Source organism: Dunckerocampus dactyliophorus, chromosome 11 (genome assembly GCF_027744805.1).
Source record: "Dunckerocampus dactyliophorus isolate RoL2022-P2 chromosome 11, RoL_Ddac_1.1, whole genome shotgun sequence".
NCBI classification, from domain to species: Eukaryota; Metazoa; Chordata; class Actinopteri; order Syngnathiformes; family Syngnathidae; genus Dunckerocampus; species Dunckerocampus dactyliophorus.
In genome coordinates, this window is record NC_072829.1 from 658394 (window position 1) to 684202 (window position 25809).

At 44.1% G+C, this 25809-nt stretch overlaps 1 protein-coding gene across 2 annotated transcripts; it reads left to right on the forward strand.

The window, feature by feature from the left end:
* The first annotated feature begins 19877 nt into the window (after window positions 1-19877).
* f9a (coagulation factor IXa) lies at window positions 19878-25632 on the forward strand. Of its 2 annotated transcripts, XM_054793098.1 has the most exons (8): window positions 19878-20004; window positions 20073-20242; window positions 20322-20349; window positions 20419-20532; window positions 21931-22062; window positions 22127-22425; window positions 23025-23148; window positions 23237-25626. In XM_054793098.1, the coding sequence occupies exons 1-8, from the start codon at window positions 19947-19949 to the stop codon at window positions 23815-23817; spliced, it is 1506 nt and encodes a 501-aa protein (XP_054649073.1). In that variant the 5' UTR covers window positions 19878-19946; the 3' UTR covers window positions 23818-25626. The 2 variants fall into 2 exon arrangements, with proteins under 2 accessions (XP_054649073.1, XP_054649074.1); XM_054793099.1 differs by lacking the exon at window positions 20419-20532 and having other exon boundaries at window positions 23237-25632.
* The last annotated feature ends 177 nt before the right edge of the window (window positions 25633-25809 follow it).

Below are 25809 nucleotides of genomic sequence, written 5' to 3' on the forward strand. Positions count from 1 at the left end.
CCCCCACCCCCTTTTTCATTCCTAATCCTATTTAGTACTTTTATTTCTATCGCAGCCGATGTGGATGAAAAAAGGCTTCACTTGGTAGCGAAATGCTGGGGGGGTGATGCAGCCTCTCGTCCTTGCGATCTCTGCGCATTTTCTCAACCCCCCCACCACAACCACCACCACCACCATGATCACGTGACGTGCAGGCTGGATTTCAATGGTTTTTGTACTTGAGGCAAAAAATGCTTTGGTTTGCAGGAGGAAGTCTTTAAATTGCTGACTAAACAATACATTCCAATAAATACTCATATTAGTAGTACTCGTAGCAGTAGTAGCAGTAGACCTAGTATTATTATTAGCAGTAGTAGTAGTAGTAGTAGTAGGCCTAGTATTAGTAGTAGTAGTAGTAGTAGTAGTAGTAGTAGACCTAGTATTAGTATTAGTAGTAGTAGCAGTAGTAGTAGTAGTAGACCTAGTATTAGTATTAGTAGTAGTAGTAGTAGTAGTAGTAGTAGACCTAGTATTAGTATTAGTAGTAGTAGCAGTAGTAGTAGTAGTAGACCTAGTATTAGTAGTAGTAGTAGTAGTAGTAGTAGTAGTAGTAGACTTATTATTATTATTATTATTATTATTATTATTATTATTATTATTATTATTATTATTATTAATAGTAGTAGTAGTAGTAGACTTATTATTATTATTATTATTATTATTATTATTAATAGTAGTAGTAGTAGTAGACTTATTATTATTATTATTATTATAATTATTATTATTATTATTAATAGTAGTAGTAGTAGTAGACTTATTATTATTATTATTATTATTATTATTATTATTATTATTATTATTATTAATAGTAGTAGTAGTAGTAGACTTATTATTATTATTATTATTATTATTATTATTATTATTATTATTATTATTATTAATAGTAGTAGTAGTAGTAGACTTATTATTATTATTATTATTATTATTATTATTATTATTATTATTATTATTAATAGTAGTAGTAGTAGTAGACTTATTATTATTATTATTATTATTATTATTATTAATAGTAGTAGTAGTAGACCTAGTATTAGTAGTAGTAGTAGTAGCAGTAGTAGTAGTAGTAGTAGTAGTAGACTTATTATTATTATTATTATTATTATTATTATTATTATTATTAATAGTAGTAGTAGTAGTAGACTTATTATTATTATTATTATTATTATTATTATTATTATTATTAATAGTAGTAGTAGTAGTAGACTTATTATTATTATTATTATTATTATTATTAATAGTAGTAGTAGTAGACCTAGTATTAGTAGTAGTAGTAGTAGCAGTAGTAGTAGTAGTAGTAGTAGTAGACTTATTATTATTATTATTATTATTATTATTATTATTATTATTATTATTATTATTATTATTATTAATAGTAGTAGTAGTAGTAGACTTATTATTATTATTATTATTATTATTATTATTATTATTATTATTAATAGTAGTAGTAGTAGTAGACTTATTATTATTATTATTATTATTATTATTATTAATAGTAGTAGGAGTAGACCTAGTATTAGTAGTAGTAGTAGTAGCAGTAGTAGTAGTAGTAGTAGTAGTAGACTTATTATTATTATTATTATTATTATTATTAATAGTAGTAGTAGTAGTAGACTTATTATTATTATTATTATTATTATTATTAATAGTAGTAGTAGTAGACCTAGTATTAGTAGTAGTAGTAGTAGCAGTAGTAGTAGTAGTAGTAGTAGTAGACTTATTATTATTATTATTATTATTATTATTATTATTATTATTATTATTATTATTAATAGTAGTAGTAGTAGTAGACTTATTATTATTATTATTATTATTATTATTATTATTATTATTATTATTATTATTATTATTAATAGTAGTAGTAGTAGTAGACTTATTATTATTATTATTATTATTATTATTAATAGTAGTAGTAGTAGACCTAGTATTAGTAGTAGTAGTAGTAGCAGTAGTAGTAGTAGTAGTAGTAGTAGACTTATTATTATTATTATTATTATTATTAATAGTAGTAGTAGTAGTAGACTTATTATTATTATTATTATTATTATTATTAATAGTAGTAGTAGTAGACCTAGTATTAGTAGTAGTAGTAGTAGCAGTAGTAGTAGTACTGTAGTTGCTGGAGGTCCTGACAATGCAAAGCCAGCGATGCTCACCTTGCAGGCCAAAGGTTCTACTTCATGTTCTCCACCCAAGCGTGTCGTTGAGGAGACGCTGCAGTGAAAAAAGCCAACCGGAGTTTGCGGCGGTGAAGAGCGCTGGCCGAGGAGGACGATGAGGATCGTTTAGTCGCCACGTGAAGGTTTGTGTGTCTCCTCTTCAGCAGCCGCCGGCCACCAAGGAAAAAGGACCTGCGGGCTCGGGGGTTACACGATCTTCATGCTGGCTATTTTTAGAAGAAACTGGACGCCTTTGAAACTTGGACACACGCTGGAATCTTCGCTGACACACGAAGGCTCCTTTGCTGGCTTGTGTGTGACTTCATGGATGACAGCAACGAACCACCGTTGTTCCACATCTCCTGTCAGCCGCCACACCCGAGACGCCCAAGACGTGAAAACACGTGACCTTTGGGGTCAGATGCCCTCAGTGGATCCTTGTGGATCCATCGTGGTGTCGCCTTGACGTGCAACCATCCCACCTTCAAGCAGACATCGAGTGTGAAATTGCAGCAGTGATGAAGTTGTGCTTACTTCCCATCACATCCATAGAATCCAAACCAATGGAACCATAACCAGGTCATTCATATTCATATTCATATTCATATTCATACTCATACTCATACTCATATTCATACTCATACTCATACTCATATTCATATTCATATTCATACTCATACTCATATTCATATTCATATTCATACCCATACTCATATTCATATTCATATTCATATTCATATTCATACTCATATTCATATTCATATTCATACTCATACCCATATTCATATTCATATTCATATTCATACTCGTATTCATATTCATACTCATATTCATATTCATATTCATATTCATACTCATACTCAGACTCATATTCATATTCATACTCATACTCATATTCATATTCATATTCATACTCATACTCAGACTCATATTCATATTCATATTCATATTCATATTCATACTCATACTCATACTCATATTCATATTCATATCGTGTTTACTGACTGACTGACTCGTGCTTTGAAGCATGTTGCTAGCTAGCATGCTAGCATGAACGTTCATGTTGGCTTTCTTGCTTTGACATCAAACAAGTTTGAAGAAGCTCTCTCAACCTGTAGGAGACAAAACGTCCAACCCCCCCCAAAAAACCCATCAACTTTGATGTCAGCTTCCTGGAGGTTCTTGCCTTGGTGTCACGAGACGCTCGACTCACAAGACGAGACGACGCACGAGAGCGAGACGACACATTTGAAGAAAAGCACAATGAAAAAATATATGACAATATGCACCATTGCGATCCACTAATATCATTTCTGCTAGGTTACACACTCTGTGCGCATGCTAGCAGCCCCGCCTACATCCACCCGGATGGTATATGGCTGACAAATGGGCTCACTCCATTCATGCCATTGTTCTATGGAGCAAAAGCGCCAAGGTGCTGAAAGCAATGCACAGACACCTGCCAGACACGCATGCACGTGCACGTGCACGTGCAACATGTTGATTATCCGCTTCATTTTCATTTATTGTGGGATTCATTCATTCATTTGTTGTCATCCCAGGAGGCCTCGTGTCCACGGCACATGGTTTCTTTTCAGAACGGAAACGTTTTAATGTTGTGAGATCTTGTGACCGCCCTCACGAGCCGCAGTCGTGATGTTGTTATTTCCCAGCTTTCTCAAACGCAGCACACGCCATCACATTCAATCAAGCGCTCGGTAGAGCGAAGTGGAGCGGCTCGCTGCGTGCAAACGGCCGGGAGTGACTTCTAGTCGGATGTAGAAATGTCACTGGGTTGCGTCCCCGCTGCGTCCATGGCCTGTGGCACCCTTTGACCTTCCTGCCGGGCATGACGGCGAAGCCTGTGGGAAGCGTTGCGTTGCTCCGTGCGCTCTTTGGTGGCATCACAGCAAGCTGACACTGTGTCTTCATGGAAACGCACGCAGTTGCATAACCACAGCAAACTGCTGCAGTGTCAACACTTCATGAGTGGTGACACTTCATATCCAAAAGAATGAATGAATGATGTTTGACTTTGGCCTGTTGCTGTATCAGTCAAAATGCTGAAAGACAACTTACCGTATATGTAGCATTTATGTAGCATTTATGTAGCATATACTGTATGTAGCATATATGTAGCATATACAGTACTATATGTAGCATATATGTAGCATTTATGTAGCATATACTATATGTAGCATATATGTAGCATTTATGTAGCATATACTATATGTAGCATATGTGTAGCATTTATGTAGCATATACTATATGTAGCATATATGTAGCATTTTTGTAGCATATGTGTAACATTTATGTAGCATTTATGTAGCATATACTATATGTAGCATATATGTAGCATTTTTGTAGCATATGTGTAACATTTATGTAGCATTTATGTAGCATGTACTGGATGTAGCATATATGTAGCATTTATGTAGCATATTCTGTATGTAGCATATATGTAGCATTTTTGTAGCATATGTGTAACATTTATGTAGCATATTCTGTATGTAGCATATATGTAGCATAAACTGTATGTAGCATATATGTAGCGTATATGTAGCATTTATGTAGCATTTATGTAGCATTTATGTAGCATATTCTGTATGTAGCATATATGTAGCATTTATGTAGCATATACTATATGTAGCATATGTGTAGCATTTATGTAGCATATACTATATGTAGCATATATGTAGCATTTTTGTAGCATATGTGTAACATTTATGTAGCATTTATGTAGCATGTACTGGATGTAGCATATATGTAGCATTTATGTAGCATATTCTGTATGTAGCATATATGTAGCATAAACTGTATGTAGCATATACAGTATGTCACAAAAGTGAGTACACCCCTCACATTTCTGCAAATATTTTATTATATCTTTTCATGGGACAACACTGAAGAAATGAAACTTTGCTACAATGTAAAGTAGTCAGTGTACAGCTTGTATAACAGTGTAAATTTACTGTTCCCTTCAAAATAACTCAATACACAGACCTTAATGTCTAAACTGCAGGCAACAAAAGTGAATACACCCCTAAGTGAAAATGTCCAAATTGGGCCCAATTAGCCATTTTCTTTCCCCAGTGTCATGTGACCCATTAGTGTTACAAGGTCTCAGGTGTGAATGGGGAGCAGGTGTGTTAAATTTGGTTTTATCACTCTCACACTCTCTCATACTGGTCACTGGAAGTTTAACATGGCACCTCATGGCAAAGAACTCTCTGAGGATCTGAAAAAAAGAATTGTTGCGCTACACGAAGATGGCTTAGGCTATAAGAAGATTGCCAACACTCTGAAACTGAGCAGCAGCACGGTGGCCAAGACCATACAGCGGTTTAACATCACAGGTTCCACTCAGAACAGACCTCGCCATGGTCGACCAAAGAAGTTGCGTGCACGTGCCCAGCGTCATATCCAGAGGTTGTCTTTGGAAAATAGACGCCTGAGTGCTGCCAGCACTGCTGCAGAGGTTGAAGGGATGGGTGGTCAACCTGTCAGTGCTCAGACCATACGTCGCACTCTGCATCAAATTGGTCTGCATGGCTGTCATCCCAGAAAGAAGCCTCTTCTAAAGATGATGCATAAGAAAGCCCGCAAACAGTTTGCTGAAGATAAGCAGACTAAAGACATGGATTACTGGAACCATGTCCTGTGGTCTGATGAGACCAAGATAAACTTATTTGGTTCAGATGGTGTCAAGCGTGTGTGGCGGAAACCAGGTGAAGAGTACAAAGACGAGTGTGTTTTACCTACAGTCAAACATGGTGGTGGGAGTGTCATGGTCTGGGGCTGCATGAGTGCTGCCGGCACTGGGGAGCTACAGTTCATTGAGGGAACCATGAATGCCAACATGTACTGTGACATCCTGAAGCAGAGCATGATCCCCTCCCTTCGGAAACTGGGCCGCAGGGCAGTATTCCAACATGACAACGACCCCAAACACACCTCCAAGACAACCACTGCTTTGCTAAAGAAGTTAAGGGTGAATGTGATGGACTGGCCAAGCATGTCTCCGGACCTAAATCCTATTGAGCATCTGTGGGGCATCCTCAAACTGAAGGTGAAGGAGCACAAGGTCTCTAACATCCACCAGCTCCGTGATGTCGTCATGGAGGAGTGGAAGAGGACTCCAGTGGCAACCTGTGAAGCTCTGGTGAACTCCATGCCCAAGAGGGTTAAGGCAGTGCTGGAAAATAATGGTGGCCACACAAAATATTGACACTTTTGGCCCAATTTGGACATTTTCACTTGGGGTGTATTCACTTTTGTTGCCTGCAGTTTAGACATTAAGGTCTGTGTATTGAGTTATTTTGAGGGGACAGTAAATTTACACTGTTATACAAGCTGTACACTGACTACTTTACATTGTAGCAAAGTTTCATTTCTTCAGTGTTGTCCCATGAAAAGATATAATAAAATATTTGCAGAAATGTGAAGGGTGTACTCACTTTTGTGACATACTGTATGTAGCGTATATGTAGCATTTATGTAGCATTTATGTAGCATATTCTGTATGTAGCATATATGTAGCATAAACTGTATGTAGCATATATGTAGCGTATATGTAGCATTTATGTAGCATTTATGCAGCATATATGTAGCATTGTGCTCAAGGGCCACAGCTACTGGATGCTATTAGAGGACGTGACCTTTCACACCACACAGAGACTGGTTACCAATGTGCCATACCACTGATTTGGTTTCCAAGCCGATCCTGAGGAAGATTCAGGCTGGTATCGGTGATACTGGTCCGATACCGATACATTGCCTGAATTCACCACCTGCATCTGGTAAATTTGAGAAAGTTACCTGTTTCATATGGAAACATAATACAAGACATTTCATTCATTTAGGCCGAGTCAGACACGCCATGGCAGAGATGGAGTCAAAAAAAGGTTCTTCTCTCATTCCGTGTGGAAGTGGTAAGATTTTGGGTGCTTGGCCCTCCTTCCCAACTCCCTTTAGACACTTTCTTAACGTTTAGAATACGTCAATAGGAGAGGCTAACTAGTTAGCTGGGTGGCTGTCTATTATGTCCCTGCAGTGATCCCGTAGCCTGCACAATGTGATGTAAACAAAGAATAACAGGGGTTTAAAGGGGACTATAGGGGTGTTAGTTCATGTCTACAGGACTCTAATGATATTTCAGGTTTCGTATGCTCTAACTCCTAAAATATTCTGTTTCTTAACATTGACTTGAACTTTGTGTAAATTCACTGATTGCGGTGGAGACTGGAACCCACCGAGCATCACAGCATATCATAGCATTTCATGCTAACTGAATGGTGGCGCTGTTGTTAAACCCCAAAGTTTGACAGCATGAGCCGGCTTGACTTGAAAATTCTCACACAGCTCAATGCAGTCTCCTGCAAAACAGCCGCTGTAACTTGAGAGTGAAAAGGTGGCCCACATCAAAGAGAACATTTTGGCAGGGGCGTGGGCGTCTTTCACCATTTCTTTCATTGGATTTCATCTTCATGTGACAAACGTTCCGAACGACGAGGGCATCCGTGCACGGGTCAGTGCTCGTCTCGCACCAGCACGTCTTCCCGCCTTCTTGGACGGTAAAGTCCATCTTTCCCAGAGTGTCGCTTTGCAGCCATGACATCGTCCTGTGGAGCAGGTGATTCATGTGTTATTCATCTGTCTCTGATTGCAGGTTCTGGTCGGGTTCAGGCTGGCAGATGAGATGTTGGGCGCAGGCTGGAGGGCATCACATGTTCTCTACATCGGGCAAATGTAATGTAAACACAACCAAAGCTAAGCTAAGCTAAGCTAAGCTAAGATGCTGACAGCCGTGATGAGGGCGGTGTTGGGTTCACATCCAAGTGATGGATTTCATCAAGAGCTGCTACTCATCACATTGTGCACATAGACATATACACATAGATAGATACACATAGAAATATACACATAGATAGATACACATAGACATATACACATAGATAGATACACATAGAAATATACACATAGATAGATACACATAGACATATACACATAGATAGATACACATAGACATATACACATAGATAGATATACACATAGACATATACACATAGATAGATACACATAGACATATACACATAGATAGATATACACATAGACATATACACATAGACATATACACATAGACAGATACACATAGATAGATACACATAGACATATACACATAGATAGATATACACATAGACATATACACATAGATAGATACACATAGACATATACACATAGACATATACACATAGATAGATACACATAGACATATACACATAGACATATACACATAGATAGATACACATAGACATATACACATAGATAGATACACATAGACATATACACATAGACATATACACATAGATAGATACACATAGATAGATACACATAGACATATACACATAGATAGATACACATAGACATATACACATAGATAGATACACATAGACATAAACACATAGATACACATAGATAGATACACATAGACATATACACATAGACATATACACATAGATAGATACACATAGACATATACACATAGATAGATACACATAGATAGATACACATAGACATATACACATAGATAGATACACATAGACATATACACATAGATAGATACACATAGACATAAACACATAGATACACATAGATAGATACACATAGACATATACACATAGACATATACACATAGATAGATACACATAGACATATACACATAGATAGATACACATAGACATATACACATAGATAGATACACATAGACATATACACATAGACATATACACATAGATAGATACACATAGACATATACACATAGATACACATAGATAGATACACATAGACATATACACATAGATAGATACACATAGACATATACACATAGACATATACACATAGATACACATAGATAGATACACATAGACATATACACATAGATAGATACACATAGACATATACACATAGATAGATACACATAGACATATACACATAGACATATACACATAGATACACATAGACATATACACATAGACATATACACATAGATAGATACACATAGACATATACACATAGATAGATACACATAGACATATACACATAGACATATACACATAGATAGATACACATAGATAGATACACATAGACATATACACATAGATAGATACACATAGACATAAACACATAGATACACATAGATAGATACACATAGACATATACACATAGATACACATAGATAGATACACATAGACATATACACATAGATACACATAGATAGATACACATAGACATATACACATAGATAGATACACATAGACATATACACATAGACATATACACATAGATAGATACACATAGACATATACACATAGATACACATAGATAGATACACATAGACATATACACATAGATAGATACACATAGACATATACACATAGACATATACACATAGATACACATAGATAGATACACATAGACATATACACATAGACATATACACATAGATAGATACACATAGACATATACACATAGATACACATAGATAGATACACATAGACATATACACATAGACATATACACATAGATACACATAGATAGATACACATAGATAGAGACTTTGTTGAAGGCAAGCAATGACCTCCTTGACCCCATTGCACTAGTGTGTGTGTGTGTGTGTGTGTGTGTGTGTGTGTGTGTGTGTGTGTGTGCTTGTCTTTCTGTCTTTGTGTGGTTCCAAGGTCAACATCTCACCTTCCTGTTGTGCTACGATGGCGTATTCGGGCCACAGCGAAAAAAAAATCTCAGATTTCTGTCATAAAGTGGTCAATTTGCGACCAGGACTTTTGTTCTTGTCAATGTACAACTTTATTCCCTTAAATCAGGGGGGTCAAACTCATTTTCATTGAGGGCCACATCACAGTTCCGCTGCCCTCGCAGGGCCACTTGTAACTGTTAGTATAGAATAGAAATATGAATATACCCTCCTGGCATCACTACACATTATTATGATTAATAATCATAATAATCATAATATGATTATTATGATTAATAATCATAATAATCATAATATGATTATGTGTAACTGTCAGTATAGAATAGAAATATGAATATACCCTCCTGGCATCACTACACATTATTATGATTAATAATCATAATAATCATAATATGATTATTATGATTAATAATCATAATAATCATATTATGATTATTATTACACTTGCCCGTGCATGTGATTATTACATGTGTACTAACAAACTGATGGATAACTACCTTGAAATGAGAAGTGGAGTGAGGGTGTCCTGGTGACAAGCAGACATTCCAGTATTTCTTTTTGAAAAATGCGTGGAACGTCTTCCTGCATGATTGGATCATACCGACCTGTAGAAGAACCGCATGCAGTACAATTGTTCTGTCAAAATGACACATCAAATACTTAGAAGGACAAAGGTGAAGTACATCCTTGACATGCATTATTCCAAGGGTTTCGCAAGACAAGTCACAAGACGGGGGGGCAGACAGGGCCGGCTGACTGGGAGAGAGAGGGAGGGAGGGGAAAGGGACAAGAGGTCGTACTATGTACACATTTTAGGTGGCCCACACCAGAAAATTCTGAACCTTGCTCTTTTCACCCCATTTGACTGTGTGTGTGTGTGTGTGTGTGTGTGCATGCATGTGTGTGTGTGTGTGCATGCATGTGTGTGTGTGTGTGTGTGTGTGTGCATGCATGTGTGTGTGTGTGCGCATGCATGTGTGTGTGTACGTGCGTGTGTGCGTGTGCGTGCATGTGTGTGTGTGTGTGTGCGTGCGTGTGTGCGCGTTCTTGTCTTTCTATCTTTGTGTGGCACCTAAGTAAACATCCCATTTTTCTTTATTGTGGGGATATAAACTCAATACGAGGATATTTTGGCTGCTCCACTCCAGAAATATGAAATATTCAAAAACGTAGTCTTTTCCACCCCACTTAGCGTGTTTTTTGGTCATGTTGAAAATGTACGCCACAATGAAGCCTGGGTTGGCGTGCATTGTGTGGTTAGCGTATCTAGTCATGTGATGAACACACTGCGTGAGTGCGACTGTCCTTGTTAGCATCCTGTTAGCTAGCTGAACAAAAGGGCAAGCAGAAGCAGGAGTTCTGTGGCCTGTCTGTGATGTCATCGATGCATATAAATGGTGAATGAAAGGGTTAAATGAACATGAAACAGCTTTCTTTTACCTTCATTTGAGACGAAGTTGTCGCCAAAGACACCACATGGCAGCGAGATCAACCACCACCGCCTTCCTGTTTTGACTCAATGTTGATTTCTCCCTTTCATGGTCGTTCATATGTATTCATGTGCACTTCCCATTGCTTTATGCATGTCCAACTATGATTGCAAAAGTATTAAAGCGTCCATCCGTCCATTTTCCTCCACTTATTCAGGTCTGGGTCGCAGGGACAGCAGTCTCAGGAGGGAAGCCCAGAGTTCATGGTCTCAGGGCTCTAATAATGTTAACAAGTGTATTTAGAAGGTGGGAACCGGGGTTTCTATGACTTACATGTCTTATTTTCTCTTATCATGTCTGCTGTATGGAGTAATAGGAGTGCAAAGGTGACCATAGGGGTGATATTTGATGTGCAGAGGGCTCTAATCATGTTTAAAAAGTGTATTTCGAAGGTGGAAAACAGGTTTTCTATGCCTGGAAAATATAGCATTTATAAATAAGGAATCCAATTTAGTGGGAATTCACTTATCATGGAACCAATGAAGCGCCATGAAATGAGGGCTAACGGTATTCTGCTGCGATGCTTAGATTTCGCAAAAAGAGTGTGTGACAGCAGAGCTGAGAGACGGAACTTCCAGTGCATTTTCTCTTACAGCTTTGTTATTTCTGCATCCTTTCTGCCGCCATTTGAACACCACTTGGATCCGTGTGGCCTTCACGTTGAACCGAACTGAACATCAATTTCCTTGCAAGAGCGCCGAGACTGCTTGAGCACAAAAGTGTCATCAGTATGGAGACATAATGGTCCCATGTACCAGACCTAACTACCCTGCGCTCTGTTGGCTCACCCTCAATGATCCTGTCCTTGTTTGACTTCTTCAAAGGCACACAAAAACACAGCAGATAAAAGGTCGGGACTGGACTGACCCCCGCACATCCATATTATTCAGCACCAGCCAGAGCGTATTTACCTTTGATGTGGCAAAGCACAAAAGGACTCGAGTCTTCATATTTTCAGCTGTTGAGAAAGAAAGCAAGTTGGCAAAGAGTTGTGAAGTGTGAATATGTTCTACCTGATATCGCTTTCAAATATTTGCACCCTCATCAGTGGGGGGCGCACGGTGGTCTAGTGGTTAGCATGTTGGCCACACAGTAACAGTCTGGAGATGGGAAGACCTGGGTTGGATTCTCCCTTGGGCATTTCTGTGTGGAGTTTGCATGTTCTCCCTGTGTGTGGGGGGGTTTTCTGGGTACTTCGGCTTCCTCCCACATTCCAAAAACATGCATGTTAGCTTCATTGGCGACTCTAAATGGTCCATAGGTATTGTAATATCTGTGATTTGTGTTCCTGGGCCTTTAAGGGGCGGGGCTTGGAAAGTGGCGGTGCGACGTCACGAGCGAGTGGTGGGGGTGTTGAGAGGTGTGGGGGAAAGTTGGAGTTGTTGTGGATGTTGGCGTGGGTTGTGGCCTACAGCAGCCCTGGTGTGAATGTGAACTGTTGGAAAGTTCTCCGCTGTGAATAAAGCGATTGAAGTGCATCGGCGACGTGAGTCTCTCCTTCCCCACAACCAGGGGCATTACATTGGTGTCAGAAGTTTCGGTTTCAACCCCGCTGCACGACCGCTGTTGTGGGGGGAGCATGCCCAGTGAGTTCGGCGCTCGACCGAAGGTGAAGGAGGGAGCTGACCAGTGCGTGATTGAAATGCCTGGTGAGTTCGGCGCTCGACCGACGGTGAAAGAGGAAGACGGCGAGTGTGTAATAAGCATGCATGAGACAAAGTTCGCGGAGCACGGACTCCATGACTCCGGCGTTTCCCGCCAAAATGAGAGCGCGGCGGCCATGTTGGAGCTGCGTCAAGACGCTGAGAGGAACAAACATGGCGGCGCCCATCAGCACATGTGGGACCTTATGAAAGCACTGAAATTCTCTGGCAAAGGGAGCTGGGAAGCCTATAAGGCACAGTTTGAGCTTGTGGCTGATGCAGCAGGCTGGACTGAGAGGTTGAAGGCGGTGCTGCTGGCATTATCGTTGACAGATGACGCTGCGTCCTGCTTACTGCTGCTGGGCCCGGAAGAGAGGCTTAATTATTGCACGCTAGTGGGCGCACTGCACAGGCGTTTCGGGGTGTGTAATGTTAAAGACACCACACGCTGTGAATTCAAGCACCGTGAGCGTCAGCCAGGTGAGCAGCTTCGTTGCCTCGCCCATGACATCGAGGCCCTGGGTCGGCGCGCATATGCAGGGATGCCGGGCTCAATCCAGAGCGAGCTGATTCGTGACCAGTTCGTCCAAGCACTGAGACCAGACGAGCTGCGCCTGCATGTCCAGCTCGCCCACCCCACCACTCTGGATGAGGCCCTTGCGCTCGCCATGGAGAGGGAGATTGCAGCCAAGGGGGCGCTGCAGACGCCGTCCCACCCTGTTTCGGCTGCGATAGTGGCAGAAGGGATGGAGAAAAGGCCGCCGTGGGTGGAGGAACTGGTCTGTGCAGTAATGGCCCGTTCAGCCCAGCGTGAGGAAGGGGGTGACCGACGCACGCGCCCCATGACCTGCTGGGGGTGTGGTCAACCAGGTCACCTGCTGCGCCGCTGCCCCAAGTTGAAAGACGCGTGGGGAAACGGGAAGGGGCCCGTGTAGCCCGGATGGCACGGGCCCTTTCAGTGGTCAACCGGGAACTTCCGCCTGCAAATGCGGGGGTTGCGTGCAGGGACCAGCACACTGACGATACAGCTGTTGTGGCTGTGGGCTGGACGGAGGTGGGAGACCCCTGTCATGTCTGTGTGCAGATTGGAGATGTTGCCTGCACGGCCCTGGTGGATACTGGTTCTTCGGCCACGATAGTAAGGTCTGACATCGTTCCAGTGGGAACCGTTATAGAGCCAACCTTGACAAGGCTGAGAACAGTGACCGGGGAGACAGCCCAGATGAAAGGAAAAGGGAAGTTCAAGTTTGTCCTAGGGGGTCTCTCCAAGTCCTTTGTGGCCTGGGTGGCAGATGTGTGCGACTCATGCATATTAGGCCGGGACTTCCTGAAGGCTGCAAGTTGTGTGGTGGACCTGGGAGCTGCAGTGATTATCCTGCCAGGGGGTCAGCGTGTGAAGCTTATCAGCCCCACTCAACGGACTGCAGCAGCGTCCATTGACACCGCGGTTGCAGACATCGCGGTGCACAGTGAGACCCCATCTGATCCGCACAGGTGGGCGGTGTTATCGTTACCAGAGCAGCCGTCGTTGACAGGGGCAGAGTCCGCTCGCCTGAAGAGGTTCCGTCCCCAGAGGGGGGCGACACCAGAGCAGCCGTCGTTGACAGGGGCAGAGTCCGCTCGCCTGAAGAGGTCCTGTCCCCACAGGGGGGCGACAACAGAGCAGCCGTCGTTGACAGGGGCAGAGTCCGCTCGCCTGAAGAGGTCCCGTCGCCAGAGGGGGGCGACACCAGAGCAGCCGTTGTCGACATGGGCAGAGTCTGCTCGCCTGAAGAGGGCTTGTGCCCAGCAGGGGGCGACACCACAGCAGCTGGCGAGTAGACGGGTAGAGTTTGCTAGCCCTGAGAGGCTTGGTCCAAAGTGGGGGGCAGTGCCACCCAGCCTGCCTACTGTGGAGGACCGGATGGAGCCAATCCGATCCATCTGGGAAAAGAACTGCACTGGCCTAGATGCTGGTCAGCAAGAGCAGTTGTGGCGAGTGCTGTGGGACTTTAAAGACATTTTTGCCCTCAATGAAAATGAGGTGGGCCTCACGCACCTTGTTGAACACCATATCGACACTGGGGACGCACGTCCAGTGAAGGTGCGGCCTCGTCGCCTGCCCATGGTCCGGCAGGAGGCGGCTGATAAAGAGATCCAGGCCATGCTTGAGGCGGGGATCATCGAGCCCTCTGACAGTCCGTGGGCGTCAGGCGTTGTGATGGTCCCCAGGAAGAACAGCTCTCGGCCGCGGTTCTGTGTGGACTACAGACCGCTGAATAAGGTCACGAGGAAGGACTGTTACCCGCTTCCTCGGGTTGATGAGACGTTGGACCTGGTGTTGGGGTCCGCGTGGTTCTCATCGCTCGACCTGCGCAGTGGATACTGGCAGGTCCCCCTCACCCCTGAGTCAAGACCAAAGACCGCGTTCTGCACCACCAGGGGGCACTGGCAATTCAAGGTCATGAGTTTCGGACTTTGCAATGCACCAGGGACTTTTGAGCGGCTGATGGACACTGTGCTTGCAAATATTCCCAGGCAGCAGTGTTTAGTGTACCTGGACGATGTCCTCGTCCATGGGAGGTCCTTCCAGGCCGCACTAGATTCCCTGAGGCTAGTGTTGGGGAGGATTGCGGCGGCTGGACTGAAGCTGCATCCTGAGAAGTGCCATTTTATGCGGCGAGAGGTGGCGTTCCTGGGCCACAAGGTGGATGCAAGTGGTATCAGCACACTGGAGGAGAAAGTCAGCGCCATCAGAGACTGGCCGGCCCCGAGAGACCAAAAGCAGCTCAAGAGTTTCTTGGGCCTAGCTTCATATTACCGGAGGTTCGTGAAGGGATTTTCCTGCATCGGTGCACCCTTGTTTCGCCTCCTCCAGAACGGCCAGGCCTTCTCATGGACGCCAGACTGTCAGGAGGCGTTTTCCAACCTCAAGAGGGCCCTCACGAACGCTCCTGTCCTCACCGCTCCAGACCCAGCTTTGCCCTTTGTGCTGGACACGGACGCTAGCAATGTCGGCATGGGGGCGGTGTTATCGCAGATGGGGCCAGAAGGTGAACAGGTGGTAGCCTACTTCAGCCGAACATTCAATAAAAGTGAGCGGCGCTACTGTGTGACCAGGCGTGAACTGTTGGCTGTTGTGCTGGCTGCACGCCACTTTAAGTACTACCTCTGTGGCGTGCCCTTCACCATTAGAACTGATCATGCAGCACTCCAGTGGTTGATGACCTTCCGAGAACCGGAAGGCCAGGTGGCGCGATGGTTAGAGGAGCTGCAATCCTTCCACTTCAGTGTGATCCATAGAGCAGGTACTCGGCATGCTAACGCTGACGGCCTTTCCCGGCGGCCGTGTGCTGTGGACGGCTGCAGCTACTGCGACCAGCGCGACGCCAGAGAAAAGGAGCTGTGCGGTGATGAAACAGCTGGTGGACCGTCATGCTGCACGCTGGAGGCAGTGGATGCTGCAGAGTGGGCGGTCAAGCAGGAAGAGGACGCCGATCTCAAACCGGTGCGACAGTGGGTCCAGAGTGGCAGGAGGCCAACTTGGGAGAGCGCGATGGGACTGTCGGTTGGCACAAAGGGCCTGTGGAGCAAGTTTGCAGTGCTGCGCATCAAGGATGGTGTGTTGCAGCGTGCTTGGAAGGAGCCAGCGACTGGGGAAGAGAGGTGGCAGGTGGTGGTGCCTGTAGCTCTCAGGGAGGCGGTGCTGAGAGCATGTCATGGAGGCACCGGGTCAGGCCATTTCGGGAGCACAAAGACCCTCAGACGGCTGCGCCAGGGATTCTACTGGGGTCAGCACCGACGAGATGTGGAGGACTTCTGCCGGCGCTGTGACCAGTGTGCAGCGTACAAGGGGCCCCAGGACCAGTCGCACGCACCACTCCAGCAGCAAGGGGTCGGGGCGCCTATGGAGAGGGTAGCCGTGGACATTATGGGGCCTTTTCCTGAAACGGACAGAGGGAACAAGTATGTGCTGTGTGCAATGGACTACTTCACTAAATGGCCGGAAGCATATGCGCTGCCAGATCAGGAAGCAGAGTCTGTGGCAGATGCGCTCCTGGAAGGCATGTTTAGTCGGTTTGGCACTGCGGACATCCTCCACAGTGACCAGGGCAGGAATTTCGAGTCCAGAGTGTTCGCTGCCCTGTGTGAGCGTCTGGATATGCAAAAGACTCGCACCACGCCCCTGCACCCGCAAAGTGATGGCCTAGTGGAGCGGTTTAATCGCACTATGCAGCAGCAGCTGGCCATCCTCACCTCTAACCATCAGCGTGACTGGGACCGGCACATTCCTTTAGTGTTGATGGCCTACCGTTCAGCAGTCCAGAGTTCCACAAGCTGTACTCCTGCCCTGTTGATGTTGGGCCGGGAGATCCGGACACCGGCGGAGTTGGCGTTTGGGAGGCCACCAGGCAGTGCAGAGGACCGGCCGGGACTGGAGTATGCCCGGAAGTTGCAGGATCGGCTGGAAGCGGCGCATGCCTTTGCTCGAGGTCAGCTAGAGAAGGCTGGTATGAGGCAGAAGAGGAACCATGATGTGCGCAGCAAGGGGCGTGACTTTCAGCCGGGTGAGCTGGTTTGGGTTTTCACGCCCAAACGGAAAAAAGGGCGTTGCCCTAAATTAGACAGTCATTGGGATGGACCGTGCAGGGTGCTAGAGCGGGTGGGGGAAGTAGTCTACAGAGTTGCAGTTCCCCCTAGAGGCAGAAGAGTTGCCCTGCACCGGGACCGGTTGGCACCTTACAGGGGCCGGGATGTTCCCCAGTTCGAGGCAGAGCCTGCTTCACCAGCTGGCTTGGGACGTGGGGTGGACTCAAGTTCACCGGGTCCCACCACAGTTGTTCTTGTTCAGCCGCTGGCGCCAAGGGGAGGCGCACAGGAGTCAAGCCAGGGCCGGCCACAGAGACAGAGGCGGAGGCCGCCAAGGTTTGGGGATTTTGTTGTTGACCCCTCGGGGCGAGGGGCTTATTAAAGAGGGGGGCAGTGTAATATCTGTGATTTGTGTTCCTGGGCCTTTAAGGGGCGGGGCTTGGAAAGTGGCGGTGCGACGTCACGAGCGAGTGGTGGGGGTGTTGAGAGGTGTGGGGGAAAGTTGGAGTTGTTGTGGATGTTGGCGTGGGTTGTGGCCTACAGCAGCCCTGGTGTGAATGTGAACTGTTGGAAAGTTCTCCGCTGTGAATAAAGCGATTGAAGTGCATCGGCGACGTGAGTCTCTCCTTCCCCACAACCAGGGGCATTACAGTATGAATGTGATTGGTTGTCTATATGTGCCCTGCCATTGGCTGGACACCAGTCCAGGGTGTACCCCGCCTGTCGCCCCAAGTCAGCTGGGATAGGCTCCAGCATACCATTAACACAACAGAAGGGAATTTTCACATACTTGTAGTCTATTTAGAAAATGGCTGGATGGATCTTGCAGCAGGAGGGGTTTGTGCGCCCTCTTGCGGTAAAACGGCAAAAGTGCACCAGTATTTTTTCCTCACTTGAAAATCCCAACTTCATGAAAAGATGAATGACTTTAGCAGGATGCAAACTTGCTGCGATGCAGTACTTATTTAACTGCATGGAAATTAGTTTGACAGCATAAAAAGGCCAACATGTCGGTATTGTTAATAGTTCATATTCCAATGATTTATTGATGCGTATCTACAGTATGTGTGTAAAATGACAGGACGGTGTAAGACCAAAAAGATTCCTTGCCTGGCTACAAAATAAATTATTATTATAGGAACAAACTTTTTTTTTCTTTTTTTTCAACAATATTCCAAAATGTACAATTGATAAATGATAAAATGACATCATAACATGAAATGACAATATTAGACAGTGTCTCTGAAATGGTCGTTATTTTATTCACAACATAAAATATGGCTTTCCAATATACTAGGAAATTATGATTATGATCCTTCTGATTATAGTTATTATTATTCTTGTAAAGATGTTACTCTGTTGTTTTATTGTAATGTATGATTCATAAATAGATTACAAAATAAATAGTAATATTATTGTCAGTATTATTATGAGAACATTACATTAGTATGATACTGTATGATATACATTACTATTTATGTATTACTTTGTTGTCATGTACAAATCATACATTTGCAATAATGTATGATTTAGAAATGATAAAATAACTCCATAATACTACATGACTAAATAAAACTATCAATAGACTGTGATTTTTATAGAGTGTATATCATATTATTTATACGAGCACTGAAAATATTATTTTCAATATTACCATGACAGTTATTATGGCATGCCTGTGTTAAATCCCATGAAACCATGCAGGTGTAGAGTCATGTCAAATCAATTAGCGGTTCCATGGGAACACAACACTAATGCACGTATACTTTCCCAGTAAAACATTGTAGTACTGTATGTCCTGCAAGATCACAGTTTACTGTGTGCGGAGTGTAAAAGCAAACGATGTGCTGATGTCCCTTCTGCTGCAGGAATAACAGAAGCTTAGCATGCTTCTGTCCAATAGCGATGAGCAATGTGTCAATGTTTACTCCTTTACTCGATAAGCTACCTATCCATTCTGTCCATTCATTTACTATTAAACAAACGTCGTCATGCATTAGAAAATGGTAGCCTGGTTTGTTATGTTGTCAAACACAGGAAGTCAACAAATTAGCAGTAATTTGTGAGCCATGGAGAAGGTTGGATGAAATCATCTCTGCTTCTGCTGTGAGCATGTTGAAAGAAGCCATAAGAAGTGGGCCTATGAAAAGTAAACACTGCGTGGGCACTGCTTGGTTTTTCCAAAAATCAGTCATTGACCCGTGTTGAGTGTCATCTTTGCGTTTGCAAACACAATCTCGCACTTTGGAGTGTGTGTCTGCCACAGAGCTGTTTCGCCATGGCCACCGTCTTACGTGTTTGCATGTTGCTGTCTCACGTTCACTGGATTCTTGCAGGTATGGTAACAATATTGAAGTTCATTTCATGCAATGTACCTCACCTTACACTGGCAATGTGTCTGCAGGCCCAGTCTTCTTGTCTGGCAGAGCGGCGCATGTCGTCCTGATGAGACCCAAACGTGGGAACAGTGGTGTGTTTGAGGAGCTGTGGGAAGGCAACTTGGAGAGAGAATGCTACGAGGAAATGTGTGACGCAGAGGAGGTCAGGGAGGTCTTTGAGGATTCTGAATTGACAGTACGTGTTTGCCAATTTCACTTACTATTTCTCCATCTTTTGTTGTCGTCGCTTTAAAAGAACTTCTCTGTCATTTCAGGACGAGTTCTGGGCCTCGTATACAGGAGGTAAGGCTGTTCAAACAAATCCCCTTCTATGGAAGTGTCACATACTGTACCTGCTGTAAATCCCCTCAGTTGCCACCCATTGCAGGCGGAACCCCTGTCAGAACCAGGGCACGTGTACAGACAACACCTACTCCTACACATGTTTGTGTCCGGACGGTTTCACTGGCAACAACTGTGAGATTGGTAAGGGATCAATCGTCCAACTAACCATTGGGATTCATGAGAAATAAGAAACGACAGACACCTTTCACACAACTTGTAAACAGCATGTCTCTGTTCTTTATGTTCTCTGGCAACCTTCAGTCTTGGGAGACCACAGGTCCACACAGAATGGGAGGAACTAAGTCAAAGCTGCCGTACTAGAACCCGAACACTTGAGCCGACATTTATCTGTCTGTCTGTCATCTCCACATAACCCGCTGCCGTTTGACGCCCCTGCGCGAGCTGAATCTCCATTGTTCCATTGAAGGATCATGATGGTGGAAAACATCTCAGGTGGGATCTCCTTGTCATGCCAGTAACGTTGGAAGCCATCAGGATCGTCAAGGGAGAATCAAACTTTCTTCCACCTTTCAATGTCCCATGTTTGGTGCTCTCCTGCAAATTCCAAACATGCCTTTTTCTTCTTAAAAGGCTTCTCTGGCAGATGGCATCTGATGGTTATTGGACTGCACTCGGCACCAGTAACAACCTTCATTTGGGCCGAGGATGGTCCCGTGTCCTGTTGGACAGCCAATGGGATCCTCCGGCTCATTTTTTGGGTCTACCGCTTGACTTTTTTGTTCCATGAGCCTCAGGATGTTTTTGTTCAGTTGAAATGAGTGTCTTACTGCGTCCAACCTCAGCAGCAATGGTGGCTGCCAGAGAGAGGCCTTGCTTATGCAGCTCAACAATCAAAGACAGAAAGCTTTGTTGCCTTTGCCATCAAGAGATGATGACAGAGTGAATACCTGACACTACATCACATTCAATCCACATTTTTACCAACATTTAAAGGCTGTGCTCTTCCACTTTTGATCAACAGCCTATTTCACTTGAATGCTTCGGTAGTGTCAACAGAGCAGAAATTTTCCATTGGGGTGGCCAATGTGGGACATGAATTGTCTAGATGGCCAGTGGGGTGGCCGGAGAGTGACCAAGGGTGGCCACAGGCACCCCTGGCCACCCCGTGGCTCTGCCACTGGTGTCAGAGGAATACCATATGCTGGATGGAACAGCGGTAATCTGGAAAAGGGGTGTCCTTCTTAACACCAAGGACTCACTTCTCCCAAACTGTCGTTGGTTGCTATCTAGCGAGTAAAAATATGCTAGACGCTGGTGCTGATGTCGCATGGCAATGTCTCTGTGTGAAAGGCAAAGATGAGGAATTACTGGATTTTTGTGGAATCTGTGAGTGAAAGAGGCCGTCCTCCATTACAACTCTGATAACACCTCCAAAGTGGGAAAATTGCCTGGTCGACTTGGTTCAGTGCCATTTGTACAGAATAGCAACACCACTAACAGAAACAGCTGCTGCCTTTTAATGACAGAATACATTTTGCAGGATGTTTTTGTAAAAGAAGCAATTTTTCCTGCCCTCAGCTTCATTACGAAGGTGCGACATAAACAATGGACAGTGTGTGCACTTCTGTGAATCAGGAGCAACTGGAATCACGTGTTCCTGTGCAACAGGATATAAGCTGGAGCAGGATGGGATCAGCTGTGAACCAGAAGGTATGGCAACAAACAACAAATCACAGCAATGCTTGCAGCTAAGAAGACCTCTTCTTTCTGCCAGCTGAGTTTCCGTGTGGCATGACCGCTCGGAGAGCTATGATGATGCACTCGAGGTCTCTGCTCAGCGGTGTCAACATAAATGCGCATCACAGCAATGCAACTCCTACTACGACTGCAACACCAGCTACTGCCGCCACAGAGTCCCCTGGAGGACAAAATGGCTCTGTGGAAAATGAACCCTCTAACTCTGTGCCCACGTGGATGCACAGTGTCGTTGGCACGCTCAAAGAGAAAATCCCGATGGTCCGTAAACGCATCATAGGCGGTCATGACGTTGTTCCCGGAGATATCCCCTGGCAGGTATTTACGCAAGGATGTAAAGTGGTGCCTCAGTTTTTGTACAAAATTGCACGGAACAAACTAGAGTGAAACCTTGGTTAGCGTCATTCATTCCTTCCAGAAGGTCCGACTCTAACCAAAACAGATGCTAACCAAATCAATTTTTCCCATAAGAAATCATGTAACTTCAATTCATCCCTTCCAGAAAGCCCAAAATGTTAACACCAAACAAATTTTTATAGTTGTACAATTAAGTTTTACATGCAGAAAACGCATGTAAATACAAAGAAATGCATGTAAATACATACTGTATCAATGATGAATGAAAGGGATAAATGATCAGTTGCCATTGAAGATCATTGAAGACGTGACTGTTCCCAAAGACACAAAGAGGCCACGAGATCAAACGCCACCACCTTCCTATTTTGCCATGACTTATTTCTTCACTTCAATCATGTTTCTCACCTCAATAACCCGAAATGGAACCAAAGAAAGTTGCAAGTGGCAGCATTTTGATAAAGAAGCTGATGAAAAACAGGAAGATGGTGTCCATGTGGTGCCTTGTTGGGCTTTGGTTCCACTGTGATGCATTTATGGCAGTGTTCCTTGTGTCCATGCAGGTAGCCTTGGTGTACAGTGACGACGGGAGCGTGTTCTGCGGGGGCTCCATCCTGAGCAAGCGATGGGTCATCACTGCAGCCCACTGCCTGGCTCAAGCTGTGGGCCCCTTCTTCATTAGAGTGGGTACGACGGTTTTATTTCCACTGAAGAAGTTGGGAAGCTTGAAGTTGAGGTTGTGTCTCTTCACTGGAATGTTTGGTGTGTCCTGCAGGGGAGCACACAATTTCAGTCCTTGAAGGAAATGAGCAGGATTACCAAGTATCCAAGCAGCACGTATACCCGTTCTACAACCCCAGAGTGAGCCTTGTGAATCACGACCTCGCCCTGCTCTACCTCGACAAACCCATCATCTACTCAAGAGTGGTGCGGCCCATCTGTATAGGACCCCATGAGTTTACAGAGGCCCTGGTGCAGAACTCCTCCCCAGCCACAGTCAGCGGCTGGGGCATTACCCAAACGGCCAATACATCCGACACGCTGAAAAAGGTCAAGGTTCCCTTCACGGGCCGGCTCGAGTGCAAACGTAGCAGTGCGGCCAGGATCACGCGCTTCATGTTCTGTGCGGGTTACGACGACAAGGCCGAGGACCCCTGCAAGGGCGACAGCGGGGGTCCCCACGCCAACAAGTTGCATGGCACGTGGTTCCTGACAGGCATCGTGAGCTGGGGGGAAGAGTGTGCACAGAGAGGCAAATATGGAGTGTACACCCGCCTGTCTCTCTACTACTCTTGGATCAACAACATGATCCACGATGTGGCCTTCAGCATGGAAGAGCCTCAAGAAGAGGATTAATCACGTACACGGACTTGTCCAAAAAGGTAATGAGGGAAGTAATATGTGGAACGTTTTATTTTGTTGTCTTTTTTCCAATAAATGTACTCCAGCAAGATCATCAAAACCAACTTGACTGGACATTTGCAAGGATTTATTATATTTTTTAGGGCTGCAACTAACAACTATTTTCTTAGTCGATTAATCTGAAGCGGCCGAAATGAGTTTTCTCTGTAGGGTGGCTGGGCTCTCCCTCAGAGATGAGGTGAGCAACACTGTCATCTCTCAAGGAGAAACTCAGAGTAAAAGCGCTGCTCCTGAGGTGGTTCGGGCATCTAGTCAGGATGTCTACCTCAGGAGGTGTTCAGGGCTTGTCCAACCAGTATGAGGCCTCGAGGAAGACCCAGGACACGTTGGAGAGACTATGTCTCTCAACTGGCCTGGGAACGCCTCGGGACTGGCGGGTGGAGCTGGATGAAGTAGCCGGTGCGAGGGGAGGCTGGGCTTCCCTGTTTAGGCTGCTGCCCCCACGACCCGACCTTGGATAAACGGTAGAAGATGGATGGATTAACTTGAAACTTGTTGTTTTGACCCCAAATCAGTATGAAGGAAACACACACAGTTCGTGCTTTGGTCCGAAACACATCACAAACGAGGACAAAATGTCCATCACTGTTTTCCAGAGTCAAATCTGATGTGTGTGACTATTTTGTTTTACCTGAAAAACAAAGATAATAGCTCTGCCTCCATGGATGACTAATAAAGTTAACAAACATTCACATTTGAGAGGCTCAAATCAGAGGATATTTACATTTTTTTTATATCAAAAATGATTAATTGAATACCAAAATAGTTACCAGATTAATTGGACAATCGATTAATCGACCAGTATGAATGAAAGGCAAAAATACCAAAAAAAACAACAAAGATCAAACTGACTCTCCAAAATGTCTTTTTATTTCTTTAAAGTATTTCTCCAAGTCACATTTTCTTGTTCTGTGGCGGACTACAGTGGAACCTCGGTTACAGGCGCGGATTTAGAGGGAGGTGTGGGCCGTTTTGAGGCACCCATGATTTTCTTTGCCACAATAAAAGCTAATAAAATGATAAACCATCCTGGATTCCAGTCACCCGGTCCCAGTGAAGGTACATGTTCTGAATTCTGGGCGTGTGGTGGACGCATATGCCAGAATGCAACCGAGACGCATGCTACTCCTGAAGCCACTGTCAGGCTGATCATTGACGTTGGACATTGAACGTGTGCTGTACATGGCTATTCAGGTGGAGGTGCAAAATAAAGGTTCTGGCATCATGACTATAAGGAAAACTGTTGTCTATTCTCAATGAAAATGAACCAGAAAAGCGATCCCCAGTGACATAAGATTATACTCCAATCCTCGGAATTTACAGCTGCTTCAAATTGGAAAATATTTCAGGAAATTGAGCTAAAATGGGTTTCTCCTAGTACCGGTCATTTTATAAATAGAATGTTTGGCTTAAACGATATATTCCAAGGATAAAAATAACAACAAACTCTTGAAATTAAGGACATAAAATTGGCCTCAGATATCACCAGATTGCAGGAAATGAGGTCTAATTTTAAAAAAAATTTCTGGGGGAGGGCGCCCCGACCCCCCGCTCCATTTCCAGCGCCTCGGCCTACGGCTTTGGCCACACGCCCCCTTTTCAAAAAGCTAGATCCACCCCTGGTATCGGACCGTCGTGGTGAAGAGAGAGCTGAGCCAGAAGGCAAAGCTCTCAATTTATCTCCATGCTTAAACCAGTGTGTGTGTATATATATATATATATATATATATATATATATATATATATATATATATATATATATATATATATATATATATACACACACACACACACACACACACACACACTAGGTCCCCAACTTACTTGGTTAGTGTCCAAAACATACGCCAGAATTTTGCCTCGGTTGGCGTTCATTCTCCGATTAGCGTACAATACCGTGCACATCTTGTTATTTATACACTGTGT

Coding starts and splice junctions, on each gene's coding strand:
- f9a (XM_054793098.1), top strand. CDS start 19,947: ATGGCCACCGTCTTACGTGTTTGCATGTTGCTGTCTCACGTTCACTGG. Junction 22,426..23,024: donor CCGGAGATATCCCCTGGCAG/GTATTTACGCAA, acceptor GTGTCCATGCAG/GTAGCCTTGGTGTACAGTGA. Junction 23,149..23,236: donor CCCCTTCTTCATTAGAGTGG/GTACGACGGTTT, acceptor TGTGTCCTGCAG/GGGAGCACACAATTTCAGTC.